Genomic DNA, 20,220 nt, shown 5'->3' on the forward strand with positions numbered 1-20,220 from the left:
GGCGCCAGGCCCCATCCGTCGAGTTTCAGGAGCTCACTGGAGTATCAGGGACACCTCCAAAACTTCTCCACGCGGGCCCGCATCAGTGCTGTCCTGAAGATTCTTATCTATTTGTTTATCTCTCTTGTGTTGCAAAGATGCAGCAGGGAGAAGACCTAAGTGGTTCAGACCGGCGGGGTCGGCGGGCTTCGGAATCCTTGACGACCACCTTAGTCACTCAGTCATTCATTAATTGAGTATTCCGATAACTGAGAGATTTCAGGGAGTGTTAAGATAGTTCTTGGAGTCCGGCTAGGGGCTCACACTGAAGGAGAGACGTCACCCTTGTTGTCTTACCATGATCACCAACGCCATGTCTCCCCAACCAATTCAATTTAACGTCACCTTTTGATATTTGGATCTAGTTCCTCCATAGCTACCTACCTATCGCAGGTATGTAGGTGACTACTCAAGAGAGAGACCTCGGAAATACATCCAAATATGCCTGCCTACCTTCTTGGGGACGTGACGAGTATCAAGTACGATAAGGAAAAAAGGTTTTAGTAGAATATTGGAACGTTCCCTGCTTCTCTAGCCTTTGGGTTAGTATGGCTATTATCCTTTTATTTTTCCCTCTTTTCCTTTCTCTAAACCTCAAATTTCATGAAAACTTCCATCTCCTCAATTCCAGAAAACCAGCCCTAGTCAATGTCATCAGATGCCCCATCAGCCGGAATAAAGGGGAAGTAGTACATTGATTGTAGTATGTTGTTCAATTTGGACTGGTGAGTTATGCCATTGAGGACTACTTTTTTCAAACCCTTAATACTACAAAAGGAAGTGAAGGGAGGAAACAAAGGCCGCAACATGTGAGATCTATTCCATTAGGTATTTACAGGTATGAGGACGTCTATCTTCTTATGACTTTCAAGAATTAACAGTGAAATACGCTGTAGAAGAATCAGTGAACCCTCTTGGGAGTCACATACCCATTGTCCGCATCTACAGGGGTTCCTCAACTTAATGAACTAGCAACGCGTTATTAAAACTGAAAAGGCCCTTAGGATCCCACTTCTTTTTCAAGTCCAAGAGACGAGGCAGTTTTCTCTTGCCATATTTTTCCGCAAGACTTTCATCGCCGTGCGCATAACTCACGTAGACCCGCGACTCATTGAAGCCGCCAGTCTCGGTGAATTCAGGGACCCATTGCTTCGCAAAGTCCGTCACCGTATCATCATTGACAGGGAAGTTGAGAATGCTAGGTAGAACAAAACACGTCAGTCCGTCAATGCACTAGTGATCAAAATTGTTACCAAGGCTGCTCGCTTGTGTGTATTTTACTCACATCTGGACCGCGGTATCGCGCCATGGATACGCTGTCTCCCAGTCAGGAACAGTAAGCGCTATCTGTGGAGAGAAGATCTCTATTGAAAGAATCGCATTGGCTGCAGCAGGATGTTGGGTCCAGAGATCGGCCAACGCGTTAAAATAGGCAACGTGCGTTGGTACGTCGATTTTAGCCAGCCCCTGTGACCAATTGTTCTGTGGGTTTCCCTTTTCGCAGGTGGCCGCTATAGAGCCGAACATGTGTGCAGCAAATAACGTGTTCCACGTCAATTGAGTAATATTCCGTTGGAGGTAGGGAAGGTCCAAAAGAGGTTTAAGATAAGAAAGACCTTCCTCTTGGGGGCCGATATATACGGCGTTCAGAAGAATCGAAGGCTGGCAAAGAGTTACAGGAAGGCGAGTCAGTCGAGCTTGCTCACAAAGGGTACATTGGATGGTGATCGGATATAACTCACCCCGTGGGTGGCATCGTTGGCGAGAACGCCAAATAAGGCTAACTTCGTAGGTAATTTGCCATTAAAGAAGGCCAAGATCTCGAAAACAGTCTCATTGATATTTCCTGCAAACTGAAAATCGGCATTCATCACGGAACCGTTATTTGTCAGATCATGAAGCTGATAAGTGGCGTGGGTAATAATTCCGAATTGGAAACCAGCACCACGCATACCCCAGAAAAGCTCAGGTTCCTGCTCCTTGGATACTGTGATCAAGTCTCCTGCAGCAGTAACTAGTTCCACGGATTCCAAGGCATCGATGATCAGTCCATGAACGCCCTGATACTTTCCAACACCAGCTCCGAGAGAACCTCCAACCATGCCGACACAGGGACAACTTCCGGTTTCTACAAAGCGCCGAGGGCCATGCTCCCGTTAGCAGTTGAGTTTGGGTAGATTGTAACGAAATCCCATGGGTTTGACCTACGAATTTCCTTGCCAGCAGCATATACGGGGTCTAAAATATCCCCAAACGTTACACTCCCACCAATTGTCAGGCGGTTGTTTGGACCGTCGACCAAGACCGTGTTAAACAAACTTAGGTCTATTTCTAGGCCATTCTTCAGTTCACCCAACGTCGTCGTGAAGCCGTGACCCCCCCCCACGCCAAGGAAAGGAATTTTCTTCTTTGAGGCATAACGGACGATTTTTTGAACGTCGCCTGTAGTGTTTGGTTTTATAGCAGCAAAGAAAGTCGGGGCATCGTTGGTTGACCATCGTGGAGTTACCTCTGACCAGTTCGCGGCGGAGGGATAAAATACTTCTGCGCCAGGAGACAGTTGTCCAACCAGGGGAGATAGGTTGTAGGGTCCGGAGGCCACAGCCAGTTGCGCAAGCAGCCCCAAAGCGTGGCTGAATCGGAGAAACGAAAGCATTTTGCACCGAAACAGATGACATGCGATTCCAAAGGGAGGTCTTCAAACCTAAAGCTATGGGAACAGGCATTGTTATATGCACACTCGTACACCGAGTCATGATGGGGGCGTATGCCTAAGCTGGAGGCTTGCTAGCACGCGGGGCCTGAATGGAATATTGAATCATTGAAACATAAGCTCCAATAATTTGCAACCCAGCGTACAAGTTATATTAATTGAGCTATGGTTAGGGCGAAGCCCTAGACCTAGTGTCGGCGAGCTTGCTGATTCAAGCGATCGAAGAAGCAAACCCCTTCCTTATCGAGTATGCACTAGAGTGTGGCGTTATTACAAGGACCAAACAGCGAATCTCACTATTGAATAGATCCAAACTTTTTATGTTAAATTTGCAGCTCTGAATAGGAGGCACTAATCTATCTGAAGGGAAGTCTCAAGTAGCACACAAAGATACGAATACTCGGGTCCGTCACTATCGACACATTTTCTACTACAGGAGTATGAAAAGCCGACGATAAAGACTGCAGCAAAGTGTTTTATAGGCTGCTTTTTGGTGTGACTAATCTACTGGAAGAAAAGATTTAAGCGCTAAGTAGCAGGTACATAAAGATACCACTTGTGTACGCGGGTCCGCCATTATTGATACCTATTGTAAGGCCGCTGCGGAGTGCTTCGTATTGGTAACCCTAACCCTAGAGGATCTTGATCCTTTTTAGAAGCAAAATCTTGGCACAAAAGAACCAATAATTTACCACTCTATTACGTAGTACTGTACTTCCAACTCCATCAAATAACACCTGCGAATATCTGTTGAATTCACAGTAATGCCCGGTTCGGAATCTTGGGAATCGGCTATTGTTTGTAGTAAGTAAGGATCGTATAATTTCCGCCTAGAGTATATACCGGTATGCGACTCTGGGCGGCTGGCATGGCCATTTCTCGTTCCATAGTACATAATTGACAGACGTTATTTTACGGCTATCCCGGATACGGTTATTGCAGCGCATAAATCCACTCAGCTGCTCTCATTGGATATCAACCGGTCCTCATTACAAGGATTTGCCAAGAGACCTCCTTACTAAAATAGCGCGCACAGTTCTACTGTTACGAAACCAATCACCTGCATATGCTACGCGATATAAGAAACAGACCGGAAGGAACGATTGGACAATAGAAACGGAAAACCCAAGAAAGATAATTGGACTACAGAAATCACGTGACCAAAGATATACTCGAAACCACAAAGACACCGATAAGATACGAATATATCTTATGAAGGAACGTGATTGGATAGTATATTATATACTTGCTATGGGATACTCAGGAATGAGTATAAAGTATATAATATAAAATATACGGAACAGGGAGGACTGGATATATAAGGACACTCATTCACCATCATGTATTTAGTTCTTCATAGCTCTTTAATCTAAGTCACTTGATATTAGACTTTGACAGTGAGAGTCAGCAAGGCATTCTAACTCGTACGGGCACCCGGCTGTATGGGGGATCTCTTCTATCTTAGTTACGTTTAAGACTTCCAGACACCAGTTCGACTATTGTTACTTTGTTTACTCAAGCTACTTTATCTTCTGCAACTCAAGGAACCTTTGTGTGGTTCAACCAAGCCTAGCGTACCTCGACACAACACTGCTTAACTAAGGTGGATCCAGGTCCGTGACATCTACACACAATTATGTAAGGCCACCTGTGCCAGATAATTTTCCCTCTTAGGTAGACACACAATACAATACATTACAGCGTCCCACTCAAATTCTCAATAATCCACACGGTACCTAGTTACCGGTAGTTACCGGTATTAGGCCTGTTTGACAGTGTTCCACGGGCACACACTCTGTCGTAGTTCACGTGGCCTTGTAAGCCAATAGCCGATTAACATCTTGAGAGGAGGGACTTGGACTTCTAAAAGAGTTCCAAGGCTATCTGAAGGTTAGCTGAGGGGTAACTTAGGTAACTAGGTAGGATTCTTGTACTCTTAGTCAGCACTAACTTTGATGAATGACTTTTTAATTGTTGGCGAATTGTGAAACTCTTATTTGATGAAGCATAAATTGGTTGATCTAATTCCTTATGGGCATGGTTACTACGTATGTAGTTAACTAGTTAGTTACATAGTAGGTTATGATGAGTGACGTCCAACCGCCATCTGCACGTAATTGGCCGGGATTGTACTAGTATCTACCGTATGCTTCTACTGGTATCCCGTTCCAAGGTCCTCCTAGCCCAACGGTTTCGGGCACTCGCTTACTGAGTAACTATGCCGTCTGCAACGAGGATTGGTACCAACTTGGACTTGGCGGTGGTAATTACTAGCTCTACTGGTATGTAACCCCGGTTAGAATCGATTTGTTGCTGTATCCTGCCTGTTTGCCGTGTGTTTGGGCAAGGATCAAAACAGTACCGGTAAACTGTTTGATAAATTCCCATGGTGCGGTGCCATGTGGATCTGAATAAGGGGCTAGTTAATTGTAAAACTGACTAACTATTGCTCTACACAATTATCTCATTTAGTTAGTTACTGCGTCATGATTACGTTAAAATAGACGAAAGATGAAGGCACTGCCTCGCATCATTAATATGCCGATATATTTGCTACGCATTGGGTAAGTCAGGTTGCAATCCATGTGCACATATCATTCATGATTATTCAAGTTGGGATACTCTTGCAGTTTCGACATAAAAGGGAACCCCATCGCTTGAGGCATTTAGAGATAACAAAAACAAAAATCTCTCAATTCTCTTTCCTACAATTATACAGACTTTCTACAGCGTCCTTTTAGATCTATTTTAAGGTCAGAAAATTATCATTGAACTATCATAATGTGGTCTCCTACAAAACTTCTTGTTCTTATTATGTTTTTTGGAAGTGTTGCACACGCTTGTGATTGTGTGACAGATTGCACGGATTGTCCAAAAGGCACTATATGTGAACATAACCCAGTTTGGGTAAGTAAAATATTATGCCAATTGTTGAAATCTGAAGCTAACACACATATAGTGTACAATTATAGGCGTAAGTTTGTTCCTCAAGGTTTTCATATTCATATCGACTGATGGTGTTGGAAATAAATAAAGTGCGCTGATCCTCGCTTTATAAATTACTGTAATGATGGTGCGTAATAGGCAGCTGATCACTATGGTCAGTGTCTACAAGGCCGCCTAGAGTGACAGGTAGGGTGTAGCAATATGAAGCAACCTCCTTAATAGGGCTAACATTGTTAACGTGGTGACAGAAAGGAGTATAGTTTTATTCCTCCAGGAAAGGGGATAAGGCTACCTAGGTACACGAACGACGGTGAGAAACAGGAGAGGAACAAGTTGTGGAAGGAGGCATTACTAGGGAACCTGTCTGTATATTACGAAGGCTAGCCAAGCCACTGACCTGAAGATGTATATATAAGTTAACGAACCTATCAACTAACTAACTAACCTGATTTTTCAATTACTTAATACCCCACCCAACCCCTAGGACTAAGTCTAGAGCTGCTAGAATAGTAAATAAATAATAGGGTGATTTCTCAATCGCTCAACCGGCCCCTATAGCTCCTAAAATAGTAGGATATGGTAAGGAGATTGATTCCTGAGGAACGGATCTTCAACAGGCGGCATGCCATACGTCTTGATGGCTTTATTGCCTGATCAACGCTTTATAACGAAGACCGGCCCGACAATCGCAAGACATCCTCTTATCTAATATGAACTACGTATGTAAATGCTATACAATGCAGCAGCATGAAAAATAACAGAGATGCACTGGGAGATGCTGAGATGAGTACACTTATATCCGACGCTTTAAGCGGCCCGCTTCTTGAATTTAATATCCAAGCCAGTCTGATGTACAAACCATCTATTGTGCACATGATAGGAACAGCCATCAGGCACCGCAAATTCAAGCTGTTTTGTTATTGTTTTGTCAGCTCTGAAAATCGACTCTTGCTCTATGAATCGCATTGAGGAACGTCGCAAGAGAAAACCAACCTTGTACCGCCGAAAAACACTGGGGATAAGTTTATACATCTCTATAACCGAGATGTGCTTACCCAGACAAACTCGACGACCGGCACCAAACTAGAGAGAGAAGGGTAAATTAAGCGTTTGATCATGTTGAAAGCGAAGGCTAAACAAAACAGAAATAACTAGGGTTTTACGTACAGTTAGGAGAGCTCGTCCCATTTTCCGTCGTTGTGCCTCATCGCACAGCCATCGTTCCGGTCTGAACTCGTCGGGATCCTTTCCAAACGGATCTTCACGTCGATGAATCGCCCATGAATTGATCCCAACAATGGTGTCACCAGGCAAATGTGCGCCACAGATGACTGCACCTTCGGGAGGCACATAACGCTCCAAATGAAGTCCAAATGGTGGGTGCAGGCGTCCCGCTTCCTTGATCACAGCATCCAGATATGGGAGTTGTTGCGCTTCCTGCCAGGACACATATTCAGACAGACGACCCTCTCGCTCCGCTTGGTGAAGCTCATCCAGTAGACGCTGGAGCTTGTCGGGGTGTTTCAGGAGCTGATAGAAAACGCTTCGGGTTAGAATGGAGGTCGTGTCGCTGCCAGCTGTCATATTGGAAGTTGCCCATGCAGCCAAGGCCCTGTATGTATAGGCAGGGGTTTGGATATAAGCAAGGGACAAAAGGATTAAAATAGTTTACTATTAAATCTTGAAAAGGGAAAAGACATACGATTTTGGAATCGATGCATCTTTGGACATCGCATTTATAAATCCTGAGAGAAAATCTCTATCCTGGACTGTATTCTCTTTATTCTTTTCAAGCTCCTCAAGTCTTTCGTTTGCTCTTGCCATGGCAAATGTAACAACCGGGCTTGCATTCTCTTTCTTCATCTTCTGGAGGATGGGATTCTTGTAGAAAAGGTAGTCCAGCCAAGGCATTTGCGTTACCTATTTTGATTAGAATCATGGGGAGATTTACCAGGATGGAGAGATGCATACATACCATTGCGTTGAGACCAAAGAACTTCTCAATGTTCACAGTGATGTTCTCCACATCGTCACCAAGCTCCAAGAAACCGAGCGGCTTGGAGAAGGTGAGATTCCCTATCACGTCCCAGGCGAAATACTGGATCCAGGTACCAAAGTCGCAAACACCATTTGTCTCAACAAAAAGCTCGTCCAGACGCCTGAAAAAATGAGCTATTGTCTGATCCACAAGTTTTTCATGGGAGGCAATGTAGCTCATTGAGTATAAGTTGGCAATTGGTTTTCTCAAGGTCTGATGTTCTTGACTATCCTGAGTAGAGAAAATCGTCCGGACGAGTTTCCCCCTAGCAGTGAACGTAAAAACACGGTAAAAGTCCGTCTGTTTAGTAGGTATGTCAGCGCACCATTTTCCTTCCATTCATCATTCCTGTTATATTCGACATTTTTTAATTGAAATAGCGTGTATTTTGGTCACTGGAAGCCGGATTGTCCCACCTTGAGATATCTTCCTGCAAAATCATATATTTTTGGAACATCCTCTGGATCTGTCACGGAGACAATATTTGGGCCAATCCGTACTATATCCCCATACTTGCGGTGCAGGGCAATGTGAACATCATGCGACTTTCCTCCAGCAACCCAGAGGAGGCGAGGCAGGTTGCTGAACTTAGCCCAGAATGGCCCGGGAATATGTCGCAGCCGCAGATATGATCGCAAATACCAAGTAAAAATTGACAGTCCGAACCATGTGTAGAGGATTGGCAACAACATGGCTGTGAGTATTGATTGTCCCACTGTTTTTCTTCCTTCCCCTTCAATGAATGGAACTCGCGAGAAAAAGCAGAGTCTGGATAATGCCCAAACTCTCCGGCATGTGTCTCAGCTCACATTATGTCAGTTTGAAACAGCCTTAATGGACTTCGGGGGAAAGACTCGGGCCCGGCTGGCCAACCCAAGAAGACGAGTTGAGGTCAGGTTGATTTGGTGTCTTTGGAAGAGCGAGAGTCCACTGCAGTAGTGGCCGTGGCAACGGCCCAGAAGCCAGTCCTCTCGAGCTGGAGGTGGCGCCATCTGTGCATTGCACCTCTCTTCGTTCCTGGCACGATGTACGCGGGTCCCCAATCTAGACGAATATAACAGAGTTTAACCATACATGCAGTTTAAACTTTAAACCGTGCCTAGCCAATAGTAATTCTTGAAATCTGAAATCCGGGACGGGCCGCCAAGAGCCGCCATCGCTGGACCCGCGTACGACTACAGACTCCGACTCCGTAGTGTTGGTGTAATTACAAAAATTTCTTTAATTTACAGTAATTTGTAATTACCACCAAAATTTTGATCATTAATTTACATACAGACGTACATACGCCATGTTTATGCCAAGTCTCACGTGATCTGCAGTAGCCGGCGGTGAGCCTGTTTAAACCAATCAGAGCCTCTGAAATAGTTTTTGCCGCTCTTCCTGTATCCCCCTAGAAACAAGAGCAATGTCAATATTGATTATATATAATTGAATCAATATTTTGAGCGCCTGGCATTCCAAGCATCAATATTAGCAGCCAACACCACCAAAAATGGGCCAAATTCGGAAAGAAGAGCAGGCGCAGAGAGAGCGAGACCGAGAGAAGATATTCGAAATTCTTCCGAGTAAAAATAAGGTGATTTACCATACAAATATGCTTAAAAATACTTTTCTGATTTTGAACCGGATTAAAGTCAGGCCTTGCGCGCTGCCGCGGCTGTCAACGCACCTGGGCTAAGAATCACACCCGCTTCCACCAGCACATTGAAAGTTGTCCTGCAGCGCTACAATTGCTTCAAAGAACAAGGCAAAAGACCCTAATGGAGCTACCAAATGGGATAAAAGTTGATACATTAGAAACGCGGATTGACTGCGCTCTTGCTCGTGCAACTTTTACTGGAAACCGACCATTTTCCATGTGGTCGCAGCCTTTTATGCGTGAAGCCTTACAACTCTTGAGAAAAGGCTATATCCCACCAGATCGGCACCGAATTGGAGGCAGTCTTTTGACTGAGCTTTATACCGAATCTTATACAAAAACGATAGGCATTTGGCGCCAGATTCAGCATCTCAATATCACGGTTGATGAGACCTCAAATATCAATCATCAACGTGTTATGGTGATTACAATTACTACACCGCAAAGATCCTGGCTCTATTGCCTCAAAGATATGGAAAATGAACGTCTGAATGCGAAGAATATTACTGAGTGGCTTTTACACCAACTTGAAGCACTTTTAGCGACACTTTTTGATGGAGATATTGATTGGAAATGTATCAATTCTTTATCGACAGATACGTGCTCTACAATGAGGCTTGTTTGGGAAATTTTACAGCGCAAATCACCACTTCAACATGCTTTTATGATTCCTTGTGATTCTCATGGCCTACAGCTAATTTTTAAGGATCTTTTAGATATGAAAGTCTCGCAAGCGATGACCGTGAAGCATATCTTCAAAGAAGCCAACGATATCGTGACGTTTTTCCACCGAAGCCCATTAAGATACGCCGATTTACAAGCGATTGAGAAAGCTAGGAATGGCAGAAAGAAGGCGCTTATTGCCTCTGTTATAACACGTTGGGGATCTCAATATAACCTCATTAACTCGGTTAATGAGCTAAAGGAATCGCTTATTCAGTGGGCTCAAAGCGTTAGTGAGGATAGCGATAAAAGCAAGCTTGTTGAGATTATTGGAATCATTCAAGATATCACTTTTTGGAATATCCTCAATGATTTGTGTAGGGTTTTTAAACCTTTACATATCGCTCAAAAAGACTCCGAGGCTTTGAATGCGACTATCTTCAACGTCATACCACGCTGGTTGAAGCTTGAGAATGAGATGAGGACTGCAGCTTTATATACACAACTTCATGAGGATATAAAGGCATATTTTAACGAAGGAGGCTTTACAGCGCGTGCAAATCTACAAATATTATCTATCCACTGGGTCGCATATTGGCTCGATCCGAAGAGAATTCGTCAACCGCTTGAGAGCTCGACAAAAGAGAAAATTCGTGCAATTTTAGAGCCTCAAGAAGTATGGCATGATTTCTTACATTTCCGGCAACAAGATGGCGCCTTTTATAAGGCACGGTGCTGGGAAGAAAGCGAGATTACAATATTCTGGCTTGAAGCAGTAAGTGGGAATAGAGTCATCCTTTTTATATTCTAATTACTAATATTTTCTAGGCTGATATCGCTCCAAAGCTCGCTTCCTTCGCAAATCGTCTTATTCATACAGTTGCTAACTCAGTAACTGCCGAACGTGCCTTTTCCTTGATGAATTTACAGCACACCAAGATACGGAATCGACTCAGCGTTGAGCAGGTTGAAAAGCTTCTTTTTTTTACAAATCAATGAATATCAACTGCAAGAGAAGCTCAATGAAGAGCCTACGCCAGAGCAACAGTTAGAGGACGAGGAGGCCGAATCAGCAAGAGTCTATAGAGAGCAGAGCCTTGAATTCTCTTCAATTCTGAATAACCTCAATTCCATGGATCAGAAACCTGCAACAGATCTTATAGAGGCATCGCCGGAGCCTGATTTGGAGCTGGAGGCCCCGAGAGCGTACAAGCGCTTGCGAATTGGGTAATATGATTAGTTGGATAGTTGGATAGGCCAATATTGAGGACGAGGATATGTGTCAAATTGGCAACATTTTTATACGCTTTTTACGTGTCTTTTCGGTGCTTTATTCGCCTAATTTGGTTGGGGTGCTGTTATTATTCTGAAAAATGTAAAAATATCGAGAATTTCTGGGGCGCATACTAATTGTTAGTAAATTTGTAATTACAAATGTAAATTTATTTACATTACGCATTTCTAATTTACATTGAAATTACACTTTTTGTAATTACAAGGCGCCAACACTACTACAGAGTCACGCTTGCCAAGCATGACTCAGATGATTCCTGCTCATTCTGCTTTCTCGTATATTTATTCTGTTTCTAGCCCCCATTTTTTCCTCTTTGCAAGCTATCATATTTCAGGCAATACACCTCGTACGGCTAAAATCACCAGATCTACTTGCGGCAAGGGAAGCTGGCGCCGGGCGGGGAAAACGCCGTCGAGATAAGTTTGAACTTACTATCTAACCCTTTTCCAGTTAACCATTCGAGCTTTCTGGAGGTCCACTACCAGGTCGTATGTGCAGTGTGCACTCAGATTAGCCATCATTGCCTCTATCGAAACGGTTTACCAGGCCTCGTTCACGGACGCCTTTCCTCTGACCAACCGGCTTCAAGTCTCATCGGACAATTTGTCCAGTTAGCCTTGCATTGCATTGACCCATGGGGCATTCCAGAGCGCTCGCCACATGTCACCAAACAGTAACCAGATGTTTACCTCGCATGTTACATAAATCATGGGGATGTTACGAAACACGAGAATATGGGGAATATACATGTAATGTGGGGCTGGTGGCTCGTTCTTAAGGCGCCACAGCGTCGTACATCCATCAGAAATACATTTGGCCACATATACTTATTTATTTCCACAATTGATCTTCCTTCAAGCTTCTTTTCTGCACAGTGAGAATGTGTAGTTTAAACTATATATAACTATAAGCTTATAGACCCTGTTTACTAACTAGTTAGTTAAGTTAGTTAGTCTATATGCCCATTCCAATTACTTAATTGTAAATTAGCTTCCTTGGTGGCACGCATGTGAGCTATGTATGGATTTTTATCGAAGCACGTATCTAGAAACCATAAGGGAACACGTATGCTTGCTCATTAAATGGCTTTTCAACTGGCGTATACGAGACCGAGGCATGGATCCATATAAGAGGATGTACGCTTCCTTGTTAATTGGTACCTATACCGGTATGCGCTAGCTTTGGTGGTATCGTGAGGATATGGACCACCGTGTTTAAAGTAAACAGCAGTGCAAACACCGGAATTAAATATACCTAAAACCGTGGATATAAGTCCGAGTTGCCGAGCTTGCTCCGTGCGCTATATGCTCCTTTAAGATTTAGGATACTCACCTCGTAATGAAGTAGAATGAATATCTATGGGGTACCCGTTTAGCGCTAACGCAAGGAAGGAACACCATGATTACATAAAGGGTTTTATATTGGTGTTAGTTAACTAACTTAGTTAACTAGTTAACTAACTAACTGACTAACTAACTTAACTAAGTTAGTTAATTAGTTACTATAAGTTAGTTATTTGTTTAAAGCTTCATTCCACTTCTGCCCTAGCGCTTTGGTATGGAGTTTTGTTATGTGTTGGCTTGGAGCCCCTGATGTCGGTTTAAACGATCAGTCCTGCAGGCTTCGGGCTGGAATTGAATCGTAACCCGGAGGCAGACAGGGAGGGGAGGTTGACACTATATCTGGCTAGAAGCTATAGTTAGTTGTTCTCGCACACGTCAACCTCGGGACGGAACGAAACACGAGACTACGAAGAACGAAACGTGGGGTTACAATGGTTTAGCACACATTGGCCAGCAGCCTTCCCACTAACTATCGACTGATATGTGTATACTGTATCACCTACCCAGTGTAGACAAACCCTAATCACCTCGGCTAACCCGAACAAGGCAGTGAAGACAGCCTTACTACACACGAAGGGTGCTTATCCCCCATAAAAGTTAATCATTGGCTATGACCTCTAGTTATATGGAGAGGGGCACCTGCCAGAGTGTAACTAACTACTCTGTACAGAGTACAGTCAGCAATCTAACTAGTTAACTTAAGTAGGTTAATACCTAAAGCGGGTTTCTTGCTTTAGTGGAACTCCGAACCCCGCATATATGCTCAACTAATGAAACTGCAACGTTGTGGTTTTCTTCCAACAATGTAGTCACACATCAAATTTATTCTCGGTACACCTTATCGACTCGATCTGTATACAGTTAGAAAAAAATATTGAGCTGACGAAGAACGCAAATCAAGTGTGACGCTCTGATTCATCATGCATATCTCTGATATAAGATTCGTCGTCGACTTAATATTTAGGAGCATGGGGAGTGTGCGCCACAAAATATGGTGCTGAGGTGGACCCTGCCTCGTAAACCCAAAAGACAATCAAACATAATCAATGATGGAAGGGCCTGTGGAAGTAACCCTGCTGGCAGCTGGGATCTATACATCCGCCTCCCGCCAATCAGGTCTGCTGCGCGATAAAGCCAAGCGATCGAGCGCTCCAAAGGTACAATAATGGGCGGCGGCCTAGAATATTAGCTCACCTTTTAAGTTATCTTTGGCCTCTACTATCGGGCTAGCTTCTTGATTCGTGAGCTTCTTCGTAAATAAGATGTACAGCCCTGTTATGATGCAGTCGAATGAACGAGGGGGAAAATGCAAGCATCGCGTGGCCACTGGCTAAAGGCTGAGTAAGACGTCGAATCATCAGCTGTTATCCATGTTAGTTCTCGCTATTTCGCCCCCGCGAAAAGACCGTATTCAACCTAAAAGGAAGCAATTCCAGCAACACTGCAATTCGTGCCGGCCGTACTGCATGACAAAAGCCAGGGCTGAAATGCTGTAGAGTAGTTATTCAGATGTGTTGATGCTTCCGGGACCCGCGTATTGGACAATCCCACACCTTTCATCTCAATTAATTATCTTCGTTATGTTTTTATGACTTTCCCCAAACTTTTAGCTGCAAGTTTATGTAGGTGACCAGGGCCTGATGTCCCTACCAACCCAAGATTGCCTCCCGAGAGCCGCAATCCTTCTTCCTAAATTACGTTGACCTTTATATTTTTTCCTTTCCTTTCTTTTTTTCATGCAACATTTTTCCCTTTTGCATTTATCATTTTTGATGTCCATGCGGTACAATGAATGGCGAGAACACACTGAAAGCACGAAACTTGTGGGCGGAAGAAGAGGACAGAATATTGCGTAGCGAGGTTATCAAGCAAGGTACAATGTCCTACCTGTAATGAGACTGTTGCCTCTTGAGTCAGTTCTATGTATTCTGGGACAAGAACACAGGGTTGACATGGTAGTTTGCCGTCTACAGCATCGAGACTGGGAAAGCCTAGAGACTGGCGAGCAATTGCCGAGAAGTTGCCGGGGAGAAGTAACAAAGGTACGACTTTTTTTCTTTGTTGGACACCAATTCTGACGGGTGGAGTGCGAAGATTGTAGGAAACGCTGGATCAAGCTGGATAGTAAGATCAACAAGGGTCTTTGGAGTCAAGAGGAGAACAAGCGCCTTCATGAGGCCGTTGCAAAGTATTCTACTGTGTCAGTCCCCCTTCACACTCCACTTAAAACAACGCCATTGCAGTGCATATCCACGTTGTTACTCATTGAAACTAACCGTATTGCAGATGGACCGAGGTTGCTCAGGCAGTCGGCACTCGTCAACCAGACCGTGAGTAGCTTCCTTACTTAACTATACTACTCGAATGTCTTCTATCAAATTCGAATGACCGAACTGACTGATTTCACAAAGAATGTGCCAAACGTTGGCAACACTTTTTGGACCCGGGCTTGGATCGCAGTGAATGGACGTCAGAGGAAGACAATATCTTGCTCGCAGAAGTTGAGAAGAAAGGTCGAAATTGGAAACAGATAGTTGATGAAGTGCTACCTCGTAGGTCCGCCAATGATGCAAAAAACAGGTTGGTTATCTTGATGCTGCTTGACGATATACCTACACATATCACATCTGCTAACTAATACTTCCACCACAGGTTCACAATCTTACACCGCATGAGACAAACTACGAACAATTCAAACTCTGCCTCCCCACGGCCTACAAGCAGACCGACGACGGCTACTGCAGAGTCCTCACCTTCACCACAGCCCGACTTTAATCCGCAGTTCTACGGCATGACTCCTGAGTCCATGGGTAGCTCTCATGTAAACTCTAACCCTAAGATACGTGGAGAGGCACATGTCTCCGCGGAATTAGGGCATGACGATTTCCATCTTGGTAGTAATAATATGTTTTTCCAAAGTGCCAACAGAGCTGGCAAGGAGCCTTCAAACACAGCCAGCCCTTCTTTCATGAGACCGAGTGGTAGCACTTCTGAAATACTAGGAGAGATGGACACAGAGCCCACAGCATCGTCACTAGAGTCCTGGGTAGATTACGTGATTGGTAACGGTTTACTGGCGGGAACCGACTGCTCTCCACCAGCACTCTGTGACGACGATAGCAGAATGGACACGACTCGGAGCGAAGAAGGCGAAATGCAACTTGACCCTACTATTACTACTACTACTACTTCCACCAACACTGATCCGAGGCTTGCAGTCGACGAGTTGCAATCAAGTCTTGGGTGGGATTGGGATCAAATCCCAGATACGGACTTGGAGCCGCAAGATCGGGAATCTATCAAGAGCAGGACTATGATTCTTCAGCAGATGCAACCTGAGCAAATCTCACGTGTCATGGATTTGCTGCTCTCATGGAACACACCAATTGACGTAAAAATCGTGAACCGGGAATGAGTTCCTGCGCGGATCATATAGTACATAGAGTGATATGCACATACTTATGAGGTAGGTTAAATATTAGAGAGCGGGCATTTCCGCTAGGCTTTGAAGCTCGGTGGATATCTACAGTCATGGAAAATATGTGAAGAATTCACCAGTGGAATGGGACAACGCAAATGAACGTGTATGCATAGACGATAAACAGACGATAAGATACTTGTCCAGAATCAGTTACTTGTTGCATTGGAACTCTAATAGTGATCCAAATTGCGGCTATGGAAAGACCCCTAGGCAAGATGACAAAATTTCTATTTTCCACTGCTATCTGTTTTTTAAAACCAACCCTTCAAGCCCCTCGCACTCAGTCTTCGTATCCATATCGTCTACTTCTTGGCTCTAGGCTGGAGGGAGTTTCTGACCTCCGGGAACCAGGCGCTGGAATACACCGGTTGGGTCGTAAGCCTTGGCAACTTTCCACAATCTCGCAACATTGTCTGCGCCGTACGAGGCGATGGCCGGCTGGCCGGCTCCCGAGTAGGTAAGCATTCTGTGACGAGGCGTAATTAGCTTTGTTTTCAATTTTGAACGGCTGCTAGGGGCAGGATTGTCATTTGTACATATAAGGATGGTAAACGCCTCGCTTTTTCGCCAGATCCACCAGCTGTTCCATCAAGGCATTGTGCTCTGCCCTCAAACGTGGGACATCGGAGAGGTTATTAAAGCTAAGTAGCATCAAGATGACTAAAACAATAATCATAAGCATCCACTATACTTCCATGATGATATTTTGTTGAGAATAGCAGATACTTACCTACTATGGATTTACCTTCATTGGTTGACTCCAAGCCAAGGGCGTTTCCGCCTTTGGCAACACCCTGTGCGATCTGGTTGGGGGTGATAGGCATAGGAACCTGAACTCCAAACAGACCCGGGACATCCTTACGAGCCCGGAGCCATTTGAGTTGTATGTCCCATGCCTCTTTGAGGAATTCTCGGTCGGCAAAGACACTGAACAGACGCTGGTCCACGCTATAGAATCAGTCAGCCCCTGCGTTCTACCCTCTGCTTGTCCATGCGGAAGTGAGCAGGGAAAGAAAATTGAAGTACTAACGAAGAGCCATCAAAGACGCCACTCCCCTCCTCCTTAGCGAGGCTTCCATATGTTCTCCGAGAAAATGTGTCGCTGTCATATGGGACCTCGAGCCAGGGTTGCAAGATCGGAGGTAACTCGTCGACGGGGGCATTGTATACCACAAGACTGACTGCAGATGCGACATCGGTGGCACCTATATATTCGTAGGAGGGCATTACATGGGTTAGAGTGTCGTTGATCGCCTGGTATGTATAATAGTCATAAAAGAGCTCCGCGACCTGGTCGAAGGAGGACTCCGGATGAGCGATGTTGCCTCCATATACTGTGCCATTGTATGGAAATGTCTTTAGATGAAAGTGAGTGACGACACCAAAGTTATTATTACCGCCCTTCAGAGCCCAGAAGAGGTCCGGGTGGCTGGTACTGTTGGCGTTGACAACCGTTCCGTTTGCGATCACAACCTCGTAGTTGAGCACGTTGTCGATCGTCAAACCCTCACGATTGCACAAGAATGAGAATCCAGCCCCAACAGCGAGACCAAGACCAACATCCTCGTACCTCCCGATAATGGGCACCACGTTGTGTGGATCAGTTGCAGTATAGACTGCACCGAGACGGTTGCCAGCACCGACGCGAACATAACCATCTTTAATGTCAATTGCATTGAGTTTATCCGTTCCCATGAGGATTCCTCCATCAATATTAGCTGCCCCCGGAATGGGGCTATGTCCACCACCTCTGATGGCCCATTGGCAGTTGAGGCGGGTGAAAAGCCGGACGGCTCGCGACACCTTGTCCGACGTGTCTGGGAGAAAGACACAAGCAGGATTGAGGTTCTCAGTGGATGCTATTCTCAGTTAGGTTGTCTCGAGTACATTCTTTGTAAACATCCAACGTACACCAATAGTCATGATACTCAGCGTTGTATACAGTGGTGTTGTGAAGCGAGGTATCGTCAGGCAGGATTCCTTTCAAGGCACGGCACTGGCAAAGACAGACATCGATCAGGGATCATTGATTCCAATCAAACAGACCAAGCATTCTCTAGGTTATTAACTTACACATTGCACACCATTCAGCGGTCGGCCGGTCGTGGACCCGCTGGTTAGGGCAGCGAATGCGCCCGTGAGCGCGACTATTGAAACAGTTGTTGCTCGCATCGCAAAGGTCTGGACTCGATTAGACGGTTATCCCGCATCTTCACCATCTTGTCTGGGGACCTCATGATTTTATTTATGCTCATGCACCGAGAGCGAGGTCGTGGTAATAGCTAGTTCAATAACCATTTCATCGGACCCGCGTTGAGAAATACAAGTTATGAAATTCTCGTTCAAAGTATGTATTTTGGATACTCGTACCTGCATCTCCCGATTGCGGACCTGTCAGCCTCGTCAGGCTTGATATTGAGAAAAAAGCCCCATTCGCTAATGATTCCAGGGGACCCGCGTAGAGAATTCTATATGGGTGATCCCAGCCCTCTGGAACTGGCCTGATCCTGACCCGAACACTCGTCCCTGATGAAACGCCGAGCGCGTCGGGGGCTGAACATATTCTAGAATATGACTAGATGTATAGTAAGTAATCCCATACCTCCAGATATAACTAGTAAACATGATCATACGATGTATACTTCAGAAAATTCTGATGCATTAGGGTTAGTAGTAACCCTAATGTTCATAACCCTAAATAACCCGCACACAATCAAAAGCAGCCGGAAAAAAAAGATTTCATTTTGTGGGAATCACCCATCATGGTTGGAATCCAATGGTTTTTGCACTCTGTCGACCATGTCGAGACATCAGAGAAGCAAGATCTATAGAACAACAATTTATCAGACACTGTTCTAACCACTCCGACAAATACGAACTTTCAAGCGTATTCGTCGGCTTCTCCTACTTAGCATTTACAAACTATCAAGAGCCCGAAATGCTCCCAGAACCATCAATTAATTGATCACCGCAATGCCAGTGTAGAATCTATAACAAACTCAATTCCTTCTTGAATCTTGATTTTGACGCTGGTGTTCTGGTGAAAAGCCACATGGAAGATAGCGCCGACTAAAGAAGCTTGAATTCCACCAGAGAGATTATCAATCTGATAAAAAAAATTTAGCTCTAGTGTGCTTGTGTGTGCTTGTCTGGCGGACAGTATTGGTCAAAAGAATCTTCGAGCTTGACCCGATTGTTTCGATCCGGAGTCACGACATCGTCCTATAGAAGAAGAAGCACCTTCCGCTATCGGACAATAGTACAGTTCAAGGTGACTCGATTTAGGAATTGCATGGAGTCATCTTGAGCTGGGCATCAGATGATGAAGGGTTTTTACTGTGGAGACAGGGACAATTAGCCAGTAGCTGCTAGCACATGGAATAAAATCCGTCCAGAAGTGCAGTAGGTGGAGTCCGAGGCTTCTAGCCTCGGAGTGGCTCGACGGAAAGATTTTTTCGGCCTCGCGAGGCCACGACGGTATACTTACTAAGTTGGTGTTTCATTGAAACTCCTGCATGTCATGCACAGATATGGGAAACCTTGTCTTCCAATCTCCCGATCTGTCAGTCGAACATGGGCCCTCTCACTACAATGCCAATCGCAGGCAAATAGAAAAGATGATACTTCAGCCGCAGCCCACGTGAAAATCGCTCTCCTTGCAGGCGATGTGGAGTCGGTGGCTTTTTTTTTACTTTTCATTTTTTATCAGATCGAAGCCTGGCAAGATCTCCACTTGAAGTTCGTTTAGATCTCGTGGGTATATCGGCGTCAAATTGATTACGTGTATGTACTTGAATATTACGAGAGTTTGAATAGAGAAATTGCCGTAACAGACTGTTTCGGACGTGACGGTACATGCAGCTGTATCCAAACAGTGCACAATCGACCAATCAGCGGGCGGAATGATTAGATGGTACGGTTGCGTATGCGTTGATTTTTTTATCAGATCCGCTTTCGACACACACTAACAAAGTTATCTGATCCGGGCGTGCGCCCTGCCCCTCTTGCCGTTCCTGACCGTTGGCCGTACTGCCTAGTCGTCGCAGCCTAGGCAAATTTCT

At 44.8% G+C, this 20,220-nt stretch overlaps 6 protein-coding genes across 6 annotated transcripts; 3 read left to right on the forward strand and 3 right to left on the reverse strand.

Moving 5' to 3' along the window:
- Nucleotides 1-999: 999 nt before the first annotated feature.
- Nucleotides 1,000-2,695, reverse strand: EYB26_002462 (uncharacterized protein; the record flags this gene model as incomplete). Its single annotated transcript, XM_054261767.1, has 4 exons — nt 1,000-1,237; nt 1,325-1,701; nt 1,782-2,167; nt 2,248-2,695. The coding sequence occupies 4 exons, from the start codon at nt 2,693-2,695 to the stop codon at nt 1,000-1,002; spliced, it is 1,449 nt and encodes a 482-aa protein (XP_054117742.1).
- Nucleotides 2,696-5,533: 2,838 nt separating this feature from the next.
- On the forward strand, nt 5,534-5,984 carry EYB26_002463 (uncharacterized protein; the record flags this gene model as incomplete). Its single annotated transcript, XM_054261768.1, has 5 exons — nt 5,534-5,659; nt 5,712-5,726; nt 5,789-5,816; nt 5,858-5,884; nt 5,947-5,984. 5 exons carry the CDS (start codon nt 5,534-5,536, stop codon nt 5,982-5,984), a joined length of 234 nt encoding a protein of 77 aa, XP_054117743.1.
- A 521-nt stretch (nt 5,985-6,505) lies between these two features.
- Nucleotides 6,506-8,428, reverse strand: EYB26_002464 (uncharacterized protein; the record flags this gene model as incomplete). The annotated part of the gene is made up of 6 exons (XM_054261769.1): nt 6,506-6,607; nt 6,692-6,781; nt 6,866-7,310; nt 7,401-7,618; nt 7,674-8,036; nt 8,153-8,428. 6 exons carry the CDS (start codon nt 8,426-8,428, stop codon nt 6,506-6,508), a joined length of 1,494 nt encoding a protein of 497 aa, XP_054117744.1.
- Nucleotides 8,429-9,231: 803 nt separating this feature from the next.
- Nucleotides 9,232-11,040, forward strand: EYB26_002465 (uncharacterized protein; the record flags this gene model as incomplete). Its single annotated transcript, XM_054261770.1, has 3 exons — nt 9,232-9,315; nt 9,374-10,816; nt 10,870-11,040. The coding sequence occupies 3 exons, from the start codon at nt 9,232-9,234 to the stop codon at nt 11,038-11,040; spliced, it is 1,698 nt and encodes a 565-aa protein (XP_054117745.1).
- Nucleotides 11,041-14,466: 3,426 nt separating this feature from the next.
- On the forward strand, nt 14,467-16,093 carry EYB26_002466 (uncharacterized protein; the record flags this gene model as incomplete). Its single annotated transcript, XM_054261771.1, has 6 exons — nt 14,467-14,551; nt 14,652-14,720; nt 14,773-14,878; nt 14,965-15,008; nt 15,090-15,258; nt 15,331-16,093. 6 exons carry the CDS (start codon nt 14,467-14,469, stop codon nt 16,091-16,093), a joined length of 1,236 nt encoding a protein of 411 aa, XP_054117746.1.
- Nucleotides 16,094-16,474: 381 nt separating this feature from the next.
- On the reverse strand, nt 16,475-18,331 carry EYB26_002467 (uncharacterized protein; the record flags this gene model as incomplete). The annotated part of the gene is made up of 6 exons (XM_054261772.1): nt 16,475-16,625; nt 16,696-16,819; nt 16,890-17,107; nt 17,190-18,018; nt 18,071-18,155; nt 18,233-18,331. 6 exons carry the CDS (start codon nt 18,329-18,331, stop codon nt 16,475-16,477), a joined length of 1,506 nt encoding a protein of 501 aa, XP_054117747.1.
- Between the last annotated feature and the right edge of the window lie 1,889 nt (nt 18,332-20,220).

Source organism: Talaromyces marneffei, chromosome 2 (assembly GCF_009556855.1).
Source record: "Talaromyces marneffei chromosome 2, complete sequence".
NCBI lineage: Eukaryota > Fungi > Ascomycota > Eurotiomycetes > Eurotiales > Trichocomaceae > Talaromyces > Talaromyces marneffei.